The sequence below is a fragment of the Arachis hypogaea genome, chromosome 16 (assembly GCF_003086295.3).
Source record: "Arachis hypogaea cultivar Tifrunner chromosome 16, arahy.Tifrunner.gnm2.J5K5, whole genome shotgun sequence".
NCBI classification, from domain to species: domain Eukaryota; kingdom Viridiplantae; phylum Streptophyta; class Magnoliopsida; order Fabales; family Fabaceae; genus Arachis; species Arachis hypogaea.
The window spans coordinates 141,339,875-141,354,890 of NC_092051.1; the positions used below are offsets into that span (position 1 = coordinate 141,339,875).

Genomic DNA, 15,016 nt, shown 5'->3' on the forward strand with positions numbered 1-15,016 from the left:
AGCGTCGGAGTGTCTTTGCAGGTGGCACCCCCCCTCTTTCCACACAAAGTACTCGGGACCTCGCATCTCTTGGACCGGACGACAGTGACCCGACGAGCCCCTCCATCACTTCGAACTCTGACCCGAAACATTCGGTAGCCGACCTACCGAACATTGGCGCCGTCTGTGGGGACTCGTCCATGGACTTCGTACTAGTCCAGACTGGGACAGGTAGCGAGGCCGCGCCTCCCGTGCTTGGGGGAGGCGCCGTTTCGACAGAAACCCGACAACAGCAGAGGTCGCCCCCGAGGGACACGACGCAGACTCACGAAAGACGTCCCTTCGGAGGTACTGGCGACAACCACGCCAGGATAATGCAAGAGTTGCGCCATAGGATGCAAGACTTAGAGCGCCGGCTAGCCGAGAGAGAACGCGACCAACGCACCCCGGAGCGGAGCCCCACCCGCTCCCGTTCAAGGAGCCGCTCGAGGCGCTCACCCAGCCCCCAATACGAGTCGGAGAGCACGGGGGGACGATGACGAGCCAGAAGAAGAAGTCGGGACCCCATCATTTACGCCCGACACGAGAGACGGCGTGCGTCGAACAGAGGCAAAGAGGACGCCCGCCGGGAGAATGACGAGCTGGGGAGAACTACCCGGGGACCGGTGATAATAGGAGCGACCCCTTTCCACCGTTCCGTACTCGAGGTCCGGCTGCCGAAACACTTCGACAAGCCAACGGACATGAAGTATGATGGAACACAAGATCCCCTAGAACACTTGACGACTTTTGAGGTCAGAATGAACCTGGAAGGGGTAGGAGACGAGGTCAGATGTCGCGCCTTCCCGGTCACCTTGGCGGGCCCGGCGATACGGTGGTTCAACAACCTCCCGCAGGGCTCGGTGACTCAATTCTCCGACATCAGCCACGCCTTCTTGGCCCAATTCACGACCAGGATCGTCAAAGCTAAACACCCAATCAATTTGCTAGGGGTGACACAGAGACCCGGAGAGCCGATCAGGAAATACCTGGACCGTTTTAATGACGAGTGCCTGGAAATTGACGGTCTAACGGACTCGGTGGCAAGCCTATGCTTGACGAACGGGCTCTCGAATGAGAACTTCAGGAAACACCTTACCACAAAGCCCGTTTGGACAATGCAAGAGATCCAATGCGTGGCCAAAGAATACATCAACGACGAAGAAGTCAGCCGGGTCGTGGCTGCCAATAAGCGGCAGCCCGCCTACAACCAAGCCCGGCACTATGAAGGCAGAGAAAAACCAAAGGAACACGCCAGGGACGGCGGTCCGAGTAAAACACCCAAACCGTTCTCCCGAGTTGGGAAGTTCACCAATTATACCCCCCTCACAGTGCCAATCACCGAAGTTTACCAACAGATAGCGGAAAAGGGGATACTGTCAAAGCCCCGACCTTTGAAGGACAGGACGGGAGGAAACAAGAACCTCTACTGCGAGTACCACAAGAGTTATGGACACAAGACCCAAGACTGCTTCGACCTAAAAGACGCCCTGGAGCAAGCTATCAGGGATGGGAAACTTGCCGACTTCTCCCACCTTATACGGGAACCAAGGAGACGTAACCGGGACCACGATAGCGAAGATAGATCCCGGTCAACAAGGCGACGGCAGGAACCAGAGGGTGACGACCACGGGCTTACGGTGGTAAACGTGGTAACGGCCAGGAATACCGCCCCAAGGTCAAAGTCAGCACAGAAAAAAGACGCCAAGGTCCTAGCGGTCTCCACCTCGGCAGGTAGAAGTTTCCGAGGTACCCCGCCCATCTCCTTCGGCCCAGAGGACCAATGGTTTGACGAGGCACCGGAAAGTCCGCCCATGGTCATCACGGCCAGGGTCGGAACGGGCCTCGTCAAACGAATCCTGGTAGACACGGGGGCAGACTCAAACATCATGTTTCGAAACGTTTTCAATGTCCTGGGACTAAGGGACACCGACCTGACGACCCACCAGCACGGTGTGGTAGGGTTGGGGGACCACTTCATCAAGCCGGATGGAATCATCTCACTCCCGACCTCTGTGGGACAGGGGCAAAAGCGACGAACAGTCATGGCGGACTTCGTAATATTACGAGACTCCACGGCTTATAACATCATCCTAGGAAGAAAAACCATCAACGACCTGGGGGCCGCCATTAGCACAAAGCTGCTGGTGATGAAGTTTGTCACTGATGACGGATCCGTAGGATCCATCAAAGGCGACTTAGAAACGGCGGTCGCTTGCGACCACGCCAGCCTTTCTCTCAGGAAAAAATCCAAAGAAGCATCTGGGGTCTTCCTTGCTGACCTGGACGCCAGGATAGACGACAAACCTAGACCAGAGCCAGAAGGAGACTTGGAAAAGTTCAGGGTCGGCGAGGAGGACGATAAATTCACATTCATAAACAGGAACCTCCCCCATGAAATGAAGGAGCCTTTAATGGAAATGATCAGGGCCAATGCCGACCTCTTTGCCTGGACGCCTGCCGATATGCCCGGGATAGATCCCAGCTCATATTGCATCATCTGGCCGTCAAGGCGGGAACCAAGCCAGTAGCCCAGAGGAGGAGAAAAATGTCGCAAGAAAGGGCAGAAGAGGTAGCCAGGCAAACGGCCAGCCTCCTAGAAGCAGGATTCATCCGAGAACTAGACTACTCGACCTGGTTGTCGAACGTGGTCCTGGTTAAAAAGCACAATGGGAGATGAAGAATGTGCGTAGACTACTCTGACCTCAACAAGGCGTGTCCTAAGGATTGCTACCCCCTACCTAACATCGACGCACTCGTCGACGCAGCGGCGGGGTACCGATATCTGAGCTTCATGGATGCCTACTCAGGATACAATCAGATACCGATGCACCGACTCGACGAGGAAAAAACGGCGTTCATAACGCCAGGAGGAACCTATTGTTACAAGGTAATGCCTTTTGGTCTGAAAAATGCTGGGGCCACGTACCAAAGGCTGATGAATAGGATATTCAGTGAACTTATAGGCAAAACAGTAGAATTCTACGTAGATGATATACTCGCAAAGACCACACGACCCGACGACCTCCTGAGTGACCTCGATGGCGTTTTTTCCTCCCTACGACAACACGGCATGAGGCTTAATCCGCTCAAGTGCGCGTTTGTCATGGAGGCCGGAAAGTTCCTGGGATTCATGATTACTCAAAGAGGAGTAGAAGCCAACCCAGAGAAGTGTCGAGCAGTTCTCCAGATGAAGAGCCCGGGTTGTATCAAAGACGTCCAACGTCTCGCCGGGAGGTTAATGGCTTTATCCCGATTCCTCGGCGCGTCAGCAGCGAAAGCTCTGCCTTTCTTCAATCTAATGAAAAAAGGAATGACGTTCGAATGGACCCCAACATGCGAAGAGGCATTCAACCACTTCAAGCAAATCTTAGCGGCACCACCGGTCCTCGGAAAACCCAAGGCCGGAGAACCACTCTACCTCTACTTATCAGTAACCGAGGAGGCACTTGCCACGGTTCTCGTTAGAGAAGAAGGGCAGACCCAACAACCCATGTACTTCGTGAGCAGGGTCCTCCAAGGACCAGAATTGAAATACAGCAAGTTGGAAAAACTGGCGCTGGCGCTACTGGTCTCTTCCCGAAGGTTAAGACAATACTTCCAGAGCCATCGTATAGTCCTGAGGACGGATCAGGCGATTCGCCAAGTACTGGAAAAACCTGATTTGGCTGGTAGGATGATGACCTGGGCCATCGAGCTCTCCCAATACGACCTACAATATGAACCCCGACATGCAATCAAAGCCCAGGCAATGGCAGACTTTCTGGTAGAGGTGACGGGGGACCCCCCGAGGAAACGGGCACACGATGGAGGCTCCACGTTGACGGGGCCTCCAACCAAACGTCCGGGGGAGCAGGGGTCATCTTAGAAAGCCCCGCAGGGGTCATCTATGAGCAATCGACTAGGTTCGAGTTTCCAGTGTCGAACAACCAAGCAGAATATGAAGCTCTCTTGGGCGGATTAATACTAGCTCGGGAAGTCAGAGCGACAAAGGTCGAAGTATGCAGCGACTCACAAGTTGTCACCTCGCAGGTGAACGGAAGCTACCAAGCCCGGGATCCCCTCCTGCAAAAATACTTGGAAAAGGTTAAAGAAATAACGAGTCAGTTCCAGGAAGTCATCGTCCAACACGTCCCAAGAGAAAGGAACACACGAGCAGACCTCCTGTCTAAGCTGGCAAGCACAAAGTCAGGATCGGGTAACCGGTCCCTCATCCAAGGCATGGTGAAGGAACCAACGGTCGCCCTCCATTTGACGAAGTCAAGCCCCTCATGGCTAGACCCCATCACCAACTTCCTGGAAATCGGCAAGTTGCCTGAAGATGAGAAAGCAGCCAAAGCCTTAAGAAGGGAGGCGGCCAGATACGCGATTATATAGGGACAACTATTCAAAAAGGGACTCAGCCAACCCTTGTTGAAATGTTTGCACCCCGACCAGACGGACTACGTGCTTAGAGAAGTCCATGAGGGGTGTTGCGGACACCACATCGGGGGCAAAGCCCTAGCAAGGAAGCTCATCCGAGCAGGATACTATTGGCCAACAATGATGAAAGACTCAAAGGAATTTGTCAAAAAATGCATAAAGTGTCAACAAAACGCCAACTTCCACAAGGCACCGGCCTCCGAGCTAAACTCTCTGACGACTACTCGACCTTTCGCACAATGGGGAGTCGACCTCCTGGGGCCTTTCCCGGTCGGCCCAGGACAAGTCAAATACCTCATTGTCGCCATCAACTACTACACCAAATGGGTGGAGGCTGAACCGCTGGCTACGATATCGTCCTCCAACTGTCGAAAGTTCATGTGGAAGCAGGTGATAACCCGTTTCGGTATCCCGGAAGTCGTTATCTCAGACAACGGGACCCAATTCACGGACAAGAAGTTCATGGAGTTCCTCTCTGGCCTAGGGATAAAGCAGAAGTTCTCCTCGGTAGAACATCCCCAAACAAACGGGCAGGTAGAAGCCGCAAACAAGGTCATCCTTCTTGGTCTAAAGAAGCGCTTAGACAATAAGAAGGGAACATGGGCTGACGAACTCGCCTCCGTCCTATGGTCTTATCGGACAACTGAGCAAAGCGCTACAGGGGAAACTCCCTTCCGCCTAACATACGGGGTCGATGCGGTACTACCAGTCGAAATCGGGGAACCGAGCCCCCGACTACTACTCGCGGGAATGAGCGAAGCGGTCGAAAAGGACCTGGTTGAGGAAACCAGGGAGATGGATCACCTATCAGAAACGGCACTGAAACAAAGGATAGCCCTGCGTTTCAACGCAAAAGTCCTCAAGCGAGATTTTAAGGAAAGGGACCTCGTCCTGAGACGCAACGACATCGGCGTCCTGACCCCAGGGGAAGGCAAGCTGGCGGTAAATTGGGAAGGTCCCTACAGGGTAAGGGAGGTACTCGGCAAAGGTGCTTACAAGCTCGAGAGACTCGACGGCAAGGAAATACCCAGAACATGGAATACGGGTAGCCTAAGAAGGTTCTACTCATGACCAGACGACTCGCCGACCCGGAAACCCAAACAAATTGTAAATATTCGCCTTGTTCGCATGATGATCTGTCTTTTTATTTTTACTCACCGTATTGATTAATTCGTTTAGCTAACGACTAACTCATACTTGTCAAAAATTTTCGTGCTTTACTACTACTTTCCTACGTGCGCCGCGCACGGACGCCCCCTAAGACGGCAGACCGGGACTGATCACCCCGGGGGCCATTTTCCTTATGGCCAAAGCCAACTACGACGACAACTCGACCACGGTGATCCAAGCCACAACAAACATAAAACGGGGAAACGGGCGCGAGCCCACCCCCGAAAGAAACAACGACAACAAATATAGCAAACGGCAACCCGGCCAAACGACCGAATAAGTATAACTTATAAAGAGTCAAAACAAAAAACGAGCAATAATTTGTTCAGCAAACGCGTTACAAAATATCCTAAGTTACAAGGCCTCACTTCCTCGGCATGTCAACAATCTTTCCGTCCTGGATAGTCTTGAAAACGCCAATTGACGACGTGTCAAAATCAGGAGCTGCGATCCTCAGCTGAGCCTTCAGGGCATCTTCGGTCATCGAGATGGCGTTCTTCCCTTGCTCCCTGGTCACCTTAAGCTTCTTCCTAAGCTCAGCGGCTTCAGCTTTTGCGATTTTCGCCTCCGAGATGGCCTGCTCCCGCACTTTTTCCAAAGCGACAACCCGACCCTGAGCGGCATTCAGCTGACCCTCCAATGTCATCTCACGCTCAAGAAGCCGGGCCACGGTCTCATCGGACGCCTTCAACCTCTCCGCAACAAATGACGATTTCTCCTCAGCAGCGCTAAGCTTCCCCCCATCTCGGACAGCTGACCCTGGAGGAGCTCAACTTGAGTCTTGAAGCCTTTGTTCGCCTTAACAGAGGACTCGAGCTTCCTCCGGAGTGCCTCCATTCCCGATAACTCGAATTCAGCCTTCCGAGCTATCACGGCCCCGCGAAGCAAGGTGCGATACATCCACCTCGCTTGCCCGGACAGTTCGGTCTCATGAAAATGCTCCTCTGTCCCGGGTATCAACTGGGAGTCAATAAACTTGGTAGCATCAAAGTTCCTTTCCATTATGGTAAGGGCCCCTTCCGGGCTGGAAGACATCTTTCGCTTCTTAGGAGTATGGATAAGCTCCACGTCACTGTCCGGCTGGGGGGTGAGGGTCGCGTGCCCTTCAGCGGGCCCTTCCTCACGGGTAGGGGAAACCTGGCTCCCTGCAGCCTGTTTTCCCGACACGTCGGCATCCTGGGGAGAAGGCGCATCCTGGGGAGAAGGCACAGCCTGATTCTCCTTCTCCCCTGAATGACCCTCCGACTTACCGACATCCTTCTCTTCGGCATTCTCGTCGTCACTTGCTTCAAAAAAGGTCTTCATCAGATTCTCAAGACCGGTCACGGTGGCAGACATTTCCACTGCAACAAACAACAGGTACATTAGTCGTTAGATCGGGAAAAGAAAAACAACAATAAAGAAACATGGGCAAACAAAGAAGACAACTCACGAATATAGCTCCTGGCGGCCTCCCGTTCACCCATAAGAAGATGAGGGTTCACGGGGTTCTTTTCAAAAATAGCAAAAAGAACGTCAGCTATTTGCTTATCTACAGCCGACAACCTCTTGTACGTAACCTTGATGAAAGGATTCGACCCCGCACCAAAACTCCAATAAGTCTGGATAAGGCGCTCCCCCTCTAACGACAACCAAAAGGGGTGACGACCTTTGACGGGATGAACTTTGAAGTACTTATCTTTAAAACCATGGTAGGAGTCCTCAAAAAGGCCAAAAATTCTCCTACCCTGGGCGGAACGGAAAGAAAGAAACCCTTTCCTCGCCTTCCCCTGTTTGGAAGGGTTGGTAAGGTTGAAATAGAAGAGGAAGACGTCCACCGACACCGGCAGCTCTAGATGCTCACAAACCATTTCGAAGCAGCGGATCGAAGCCCAGCTGTTCGGATGAAGCTGAGAAGGGGGGACGGATATCCGGTTCAGCAGCGCCATTTGAAAGTCGTAGAACGGTATCCAAACGCCGACTTGTGTGAACATGGACTTGTAAAACCAAATCCAATCGGGGACACGAGGAGAGTGGAAGTTGAGCTCATAAATACGCTCATGGGGGGGCAGGGACAATGGCCTCGTAGTTGGCCTCCTCGTCAGTCCCCCCACACAAGTAGCCGGCTTGCCGGAACTCGGTCAACTCCTCCAAATCCATTTGGTTGGGCGAGCTCCTGATATCGTCAGTCACCCAGGCGTACGGGTCGTAGGCCGCGCCAGATCCAGAAGACCGGGAAACGATGCGAGGCATACCTACATCGGGGTACCACTCCGTTAGACTATGAGGTCGGGAGTCCACAGAAAGTCAGAAACTACGCCTTTTCAAACTCAGATCGTGGCCAAAAACAGTTAAAAACTACGCCTACCACGCAAATCACCTAAAACCTACCCAGGAATGGTACCCTCCCTTAATTCGTCTACCCCACCATTGGAAGGCCATTCAGCTAAAGTAAATCAAGCATGCAACAATCGCAAACAACAACTATGCAGCAGTAAAATATGGCATAAATACAAGGAAAGAGGAAGCAGAAATTACCTGAGTTGGTTGCAGGAACTTGAGAGGAAAAAGAAGGCACGAGAAGGCTCGAACAGGGAATTTTGGATATCAGGGAGAGAGGAAAGTGAAAATGGCAAGGGTAGGAGAAAAAGAGAAAGAAACTGTTTAAAAACCACCACAAGGAGCGCGAAAAGAGATAGGGGCAAAATGGTATTTACGCGTGGGGTTTTAACCCATTATGAGCATTTAATGCTCAGCACGAAGAACGAAGCGACGAACGAACGCCCCAGCAGACCAAGGGACACGCGCACAAGAAACGCGCCTCCTCCACGGTCAGCCGATTCGACGACAACACACGAACAAGGATATCACGCACCACCGATCGCCTCACGACCATCACTGGTGCGTCGGGGGCACTGTTACGGCCTTGGGCTCCCACGGGTCAACCCGACCCGAGCTCCACCCGGCCCGACTACACGCCTCATAACCGACCCGGACACGCGTCCCGTACGGCTCTCTCACAGCTATGGGACAGCGTCCTTGGGAATATGGGCCTGCCCTCCAGAGGGGCCCAATACTGACATGTATATAAGGGGAAGACTGGCTCTTCCCCCGAGGTACGTCACATTTCTCACATCACCCCTCTTTCCGCCTGCACATTGTCTGACAAGAGCGTCGGAGTGTCTTTGCAGGTGGCACCCCCCCTCTTTCCACACAAGGTACTCGGGACCTCGCATCTCTTGGACCGGACGACAGTGACCCGACGAGCCCCTCCATCACTTCGAACTCTGACCCGAAACATTCGGTAGCCGACCTACCGAACAATATTTTTTATAATTCAGATCAACGGTTAAAACAACTAGAACACCGATGTTTTCAGTACACTTAAAACTCTTCCTATACTTCTTATATTTCTTGGACCTCATTGAATTGGTCATCCGAGTTCGTTGTAAGTACACTCCACCATCTCCACCATCAGGAAGACGCTAACTTAAAGCAAGAAGATGAAGATTCATCACAATCTCATATTGAATCCTACAAATTCATATTTTACAACTTTAAAACCAAGTAATTCTAATCTCGCCTCCAAAACAATATGGAAATAATTTCATCAAGAATCATATTATTAATAATATTTGAGTTTTAATTTCTAATTAATAACACAATGAAATATAATTTTTTGACTGTCTAACATAATTGAAAATAATCTATAAAAGATTGTCATTGAAAGCTCATGAAAAATAAGTCATTCAAAATCTATAATAATATAAAACAAATAAATTAAAAAAAAAAAGTTGTTCTGGATATTACAGTCTGAAAATAGAAGTTCAAAACAAACATGTCGTTATTAAGTTGTCATAATTACCGATTCATGTCATATGATCAATCTCACAATGCAACCTCTTATATGTATATTCCACGGTACAATCTCTTACAACAATTACTGTAATTTTGATTTTTCTTTTCTTTCCCTCATAAAAAGACAGCATATGAATGAACGAATCAAACTATGCCCAACCATGAGTTCCAAGTTGAATGGCCCAGTCTTCAATGTAATCTGGGTTGCTGCTAACTATCCTTCTAGATTGAGGACGAAACCCATTAATCTTTGGGCTTGGGCTCCTGGTATATTGGTAACTTGTTGTTCCACCGGAGCTAGACGAGTCACAGCCTGAACCCGTAACAGAACCTCCCTTTGTCGATGAGTTCCACTGTGGCCCAGGTGAGGCCCGTGGTTTGCTTGGGCCTTGATCCCGAACCTTGGCCTTTGCAGACTGAGTTGGTGCCATATAGCTGGGTCTACTTGGGCTTGGAGGTCTTTGATGTTGTCTACTTAGAATTGGGCTTTGGTCAACAAAGTCTTGGTTCATTGGGCCCATGTTGAGATTATTACTTGGGCCTGGAGTTGCAATCTTGTCCATTTCTACGGTTTTCTCAGACATGTTATCTGTTGTAGTTGAGGTTGTTGAAGCAAGATTCATATAAGGGGTCTCACGTGGGCTCAGGTGCTTAACATTGTGCGGTTGAGATGACATCCAACGCTCTAACCAGTTCCAACCCCATTGGGCTTTTTCACGCTCATTGGGATAATAAGTTCCCATGTCATCACTATTTGGAGCTGTTTGCATGTATTGATTATGTGGTTGCTGCAGGGTTAATGGTTGTTAATGAAACTCCCAAAAAAAAAAAGAAAAGAAAAGAAAAAAACATGTAAACAAAGGGCATGATTGATTTCTGTTTTTTTTTTTCCCCTAAAAAATATTAAAAATCAATCAAGTCCTTTAGCTTTCTTCTTTTCCATAATTGACTATTGTTGGGTTGTTTATGAATATGATAACAGTGATAAAGAAATATTTGATAAGAGTTACTAATATATGTAAATGTAGTAATTGTAAAGGTTAAGCATCAGTAAAAAGGATAAAAATATGAAAAATGGAAAATTTATTTTGAATATGAGAAAATCTTAATCATGAAATGATTAGATAATTTATTTGTATTATGAAATACTGAAATAGTCAGCATCCAATGTTTGAGGATGCATCAATTAACAAGAGAAAGGCAAAAAAGGACTAACCTGCTGGGAGTTGAAAGCATAAGCAAGAGCTCTCTCCCTCTTCATTGCAGTATCATGTTTCCTCAAATCATTTTCCCTAACCTTGTTGCTACTTTGATGCCTATTGTCCCAACCATCACTATTTCTCATGGGGCTCATCATGATAGGCTTATTATTATTGGCAACTTGCTTCGGATGAACTTGTACTTCTTGCTCATCATCAATATCATCATCTACTTCATGATGATGAAGATGCTTCTCATGATTGAGCTGAATCCTGCGAGCTCTCACTCGTGCTTGCACCCTCACTAATGCTTGCATACACCGCATTGTCATCTGAGCTTGCTTCCGCACATTGTGTCCCCTCACCAGCGCTTGCAACCTCACAAGTCCCTTTAATGCACGCAAAGCGCGTCGAGCCTGCAAAATGTTACACTCAGTATCACCAAAAGTTAGGCTAAGAAGAAAAAGGCAGTCATAAAACCATCATCCCAAGAACTTAAGCCGATAGGATTTAATACCTGTTATCAAATTGTTCGTCCAAAAGCTTATGCTGATAGAAGTAAGTAACATTAATAATTATATCTCTAATAAAAGTAAATGAGATGGTACCAGGTAACCCCTGTAGTATGACTGAATCACTGTTGCCGCTCTCTCTTCCTTGGACTGCCGCCCATAACCCGCCAGTCTCACAACTCTAGCGGCAGCCTGAGCAGCCACAACCGCTGCCTCCGCAGCCGCTGCAGTTGCTGCCGCAACCGCAATAGCATGATTCCTGTCTTCAGCCCCAAACGCTGATGACGTGGCACTCTCCTCAGTTATCACATTTGGTGAAGTCTCTGCTTGAAACCGCTCAAAAGGCACAACTTCTGCTGCTGCTGGTACTTGGTGCTGCTGTTTCTTCCCTGTGTTGTTGTCCTTCTGAGAAAGTGAAAAGTGAAAGGCAGGCAAATTCTCGGGTCAATTAGCATTGTTTTGAAACAGTTACATAACGGTTTATTTTGTATTATTTTCATGGTAACACACAAGAAAAGAATAAAATAACTGCGCAAAATATTAAACTATACTAATCCTGAGAGGAAAAGATGAGTATCACGCTAAGAGAATTATTACATATATATATAACTATTTATGAAATTTTATGACATAATATTAAAGATGGTCGTTTAATCAAAACGATGATTTGACAATTATTATAGATTTTATATCTATTAAAAATATAATGTCTCTAAAAAATTTTATAAATGTGTTGGCCATTTTTTATTTTATGAGCTCATTTTTGAGAGTTGAATTAGACTCTTCAATTTCAATTCTAAAATGATATTAAAACTTATTCAATCTAATATTATTAGATCATTTACTTATAAATTTTCACGTTCCAAATAATCATTCGTAAATATAAAAGATATGTATTACAAGTCTTACATTTATCAATTAAATTATATCTCCAGAGAATTCACAAGCGAAGTATCTCTCACCCCATAAACTAGTTGTTAGGGTTGAGTTACTCTCCGTAATTTCATTTCTAATAACAATAATAGAAATGTTAGAAAACTATTAGAATTTATTGTTTTTAATTATCATTTTTAGTCATTAATTCAATTTTTTTAGTCTAATAATCTAATAATATAATTTAGCCTACATTTTTAAACATTAATAGCTAACTAATGATTAAAAATAATAAATTTTAATAATTTTCTAATATTTTTTTAATAATAATATTATATTATCATCTCTAATAGTAATATCAATTCTTAATATATATTGTCACTTTATTTTTTATTTTCATTATTTTATTTCCAAAAATTAGTTTGAAGTGTGAGAATTGTTTTTTATTATATTGTACATGATGTGAGATTTTAATACATTCCCTCATAATGGATTGTGATATTATATTAAAATTCAATGCGTCTAATTTTATTAAAAAATAGTTTAAATATTATAATTTTTTTTTAAAAAATATCCCTAAAGTTTAATTTTATCACTAATATTTTCTATTTATTCAATTTTATCTCAAACATTTTTTATTTGTATCAAAATTATCTTAGACATTTTTTATTTTATCTTTAATGTTTTAAATAAAGTTAAGGTCCACGGATAGTTTTGACACAAATTAAAAATAGTAGAAACAAAATTAAATAAAATTTAATATTAAAAATATTTATAAAAAATAAAAATTACAAATATTTAAAACAAAAATTATATTTATTTATATAAAAATTATCTCATATTTATGAAGATGCATGTTGACATCTCATTTATAATGACGGAGAAATAAAATAGGCGTTGCATGTTATCTAAAGTTAAAAGAGAAGAAATCAAATGTTGTGTACGGGAAAAAGAAAGTATACTACTAATTAAATTAGCATAACCCTGACGTGAATACATAAAGAACAAAATTTAGAGTGTAATTTTGTTTATGCAGAAGGATCTAAGTTAGTTCTAACGTAAAATGCACACGATGCTAAGAAGATGAATGATGATGTGATGGGGTTGGGTAGTATGATAACTACGTGAGACATAAGCTATAATATTAATTTGGTACACGTTGACATTATAGGGGACCATACACCATACCCAACATATAATTTACCTATTGTATATAGTTGATGGTCCTGATGAAAACAGAGAGGTTCAGCCGCTCAGGAAACTCATCATTAGTGTTGTGGAGGAACGCATATATAAAAGACAAATACTAAACATTGTGGAAATTAAATTGCTGTACACTACTTTGGTGTAGTTATGGTGGAGGTTTGAAACATTTAATGTGTAGGGCATATATAGAACCCAAGAATTACTATAAGCCAAGGTGAATCTGGAATCACAAAAGGTAAGATATATATGCTCTACTTAATAATAGGATTATTATCATTACCATGTAGTTTATCATAGGATTTTATTAAAGTTATTTATTGAATTTTAACTAATTTTTTATTCGACTATATTATGTGTATACCAAAATTAGCCATCAACATAAAATATATATTAGAATATAAATATACATTAAAAATAAATTAGATTAAATCACACATATATTTATACACAAATTTAGTGGCTGATTTTAGTATATAAATAATATTTTTGTTTTTTATTTATCTAAAAAGGTTATAACTTAACTGAATAAACTAAAAATGTACATGATACTTTATAAAAATTTAATAATTTCTGGATAAAGAGAGACTAAATTAAAATCTTATTCTTCAACTTGCTTGTACTCCACTTAAAGTAGAAGGCGAATAAAAGACTTGGTGGTATATTTCTTCTTAAACTAACTTTTTACTAAAACAACCCATAACTTCATTTATGACATCATTAATTGGGAGAGTAGAAACAATAAGCTCCATAGAGTGCAGCGATAAGATCAGTTATGTTGTAGATATGAAACTTGTGGTTACTATTGAGTTTGATGAGATCTAGAAATAGAAGGAGGCTTATGACTAATTCAACAGCTTTGACTTGAATAAGTGGTAATTGAAATAAAAGAATCCCTTGATCATCGGTACCGATTCACAACTTAAGAGAAAATAACAATAATGAAGAAGTACAACAGAGCACTGTGTTAAGAGAAGAATCATAACATATCAAAATCAGAAGAGAAGAGTGGAAGGATGGATGACCTTTTTGGCAGGCGCCGGAGCCGGCAACAAATTCTTATTAGAAGAAGAGGATGACGAGGACGACGACTTGAAAACTTTCTTTACTGACGAAAACCAGCCTCCTTTTTTCCCCATCGGAATTGAATGATCTGCTTCTCATTAGCAACAATGATAATTCAGCCATGTCAAAAAACTATACGATAGTTAAATTGTTAAATCTTTAATTATCCAAGTGTACACAACACATACATACAGTAGTACCTGGTGGTGATGAGAGGAATATTGCTGATATGGATCACATTACATAATATTTGTGGCTTGCATGAGAGAGAGAGAGAGAGAGAGAGTGTGGGGGGAGGGTGTGAGGTTAGTAATTATAAGAGAGGGCGCAACCGTCGATGGTATTTAACAGATTCACGGAGGTTGGGTTGGTCCCCAGCCCATTTATATATTCGGATATTCCCATTTAATCTTTATATGCATTTTTATTTTGATAGACTGTGTCTCTCATAATTTTATAATAAGTATATCCAATTATATACTATTATAAAATAAACAAATAAAAAAAATAAATATAAAATAAGAAAATATAAATAAAAGACTTTAGTATTAATATTTATCAATATTATTATCTCAATATAATAGAGATAATATATATATATATATATATATATATATATATATATATATATATATATATATATATATTCACTAATTATATTGCAGCTTTATAAAGAGAAAGAAGTGTTTGTTGTGTGCATATTCTTTGTCTCGGATG

At 44.2% G+C, this 15,016-nt stretch overlaps 2 protein-coding genes across 4 annotated transcripts; one reads left to right on the forward strand and one right to left on the reverse strand.

The window, feature by feature from the left end:
• The first annotated feature begins 722 nt into the window (after window positions 1–722).
• On the forward strand, window positions 723–2,549 carry LOC112757723 (uncharacterized). Its single transcript, XM_025806279.1, has 2 exons — window positions 723–1,880; window positions 2,043–2,549. Exons 1-2 carry the CDS (start codon window positions 723–725, stop codon window positions 2,547–2,549), a joined length of 1,665 nt encoding a protein of 554 aa, XP_025662064.1.
• A 6,820-nt stretch (window positions 2,550–9,369) lies between these two features.
• LOC112755384 (protein IQ-DOMAIN 21) lies at window positions 9,370–14,749 on the reverse strand. 3 transcript variants are annotated; one of them, XM_025803443.3, is made up of 5 exons: window positions 14,500–14,749; window positions 14,260–14,387; window positions 11,255–11,563; window positions 10,664–11,062; window positions 9,370–10,235 (listed from the first exon to the last, which is right to left on the reverse strand). In XM_025803443.3, the coding sequence occupies exons 2-5, from the start codon at window positions 14,371–14,373 to the stop codon at window positions 9,597–9,599; spliced, it is 1,461 nt and encodes a 486-aa protein (XP_025659228.1). In that variant the 5' UTR covers window positions 14,374–14,387; window positions 14,500–14,749; the 3' UTR covers window positions 9,370–9,596. The 3 variants fall into 3 exon arrangements, with proteins under 3 accessions (XP_025659228.1, XP_025659227.1, XP_025659229.1); XM_025803442.3 differs by having other exon boundaries at window positions 14,260–14,390; window positions 14,500–14,747; XM_025803444.3 differs by having other exon boundaries at window positions 14,492–14,684.
• Between the last annotated feature and the right edge of the window lie 267 nt (window positions 14,750–15,016).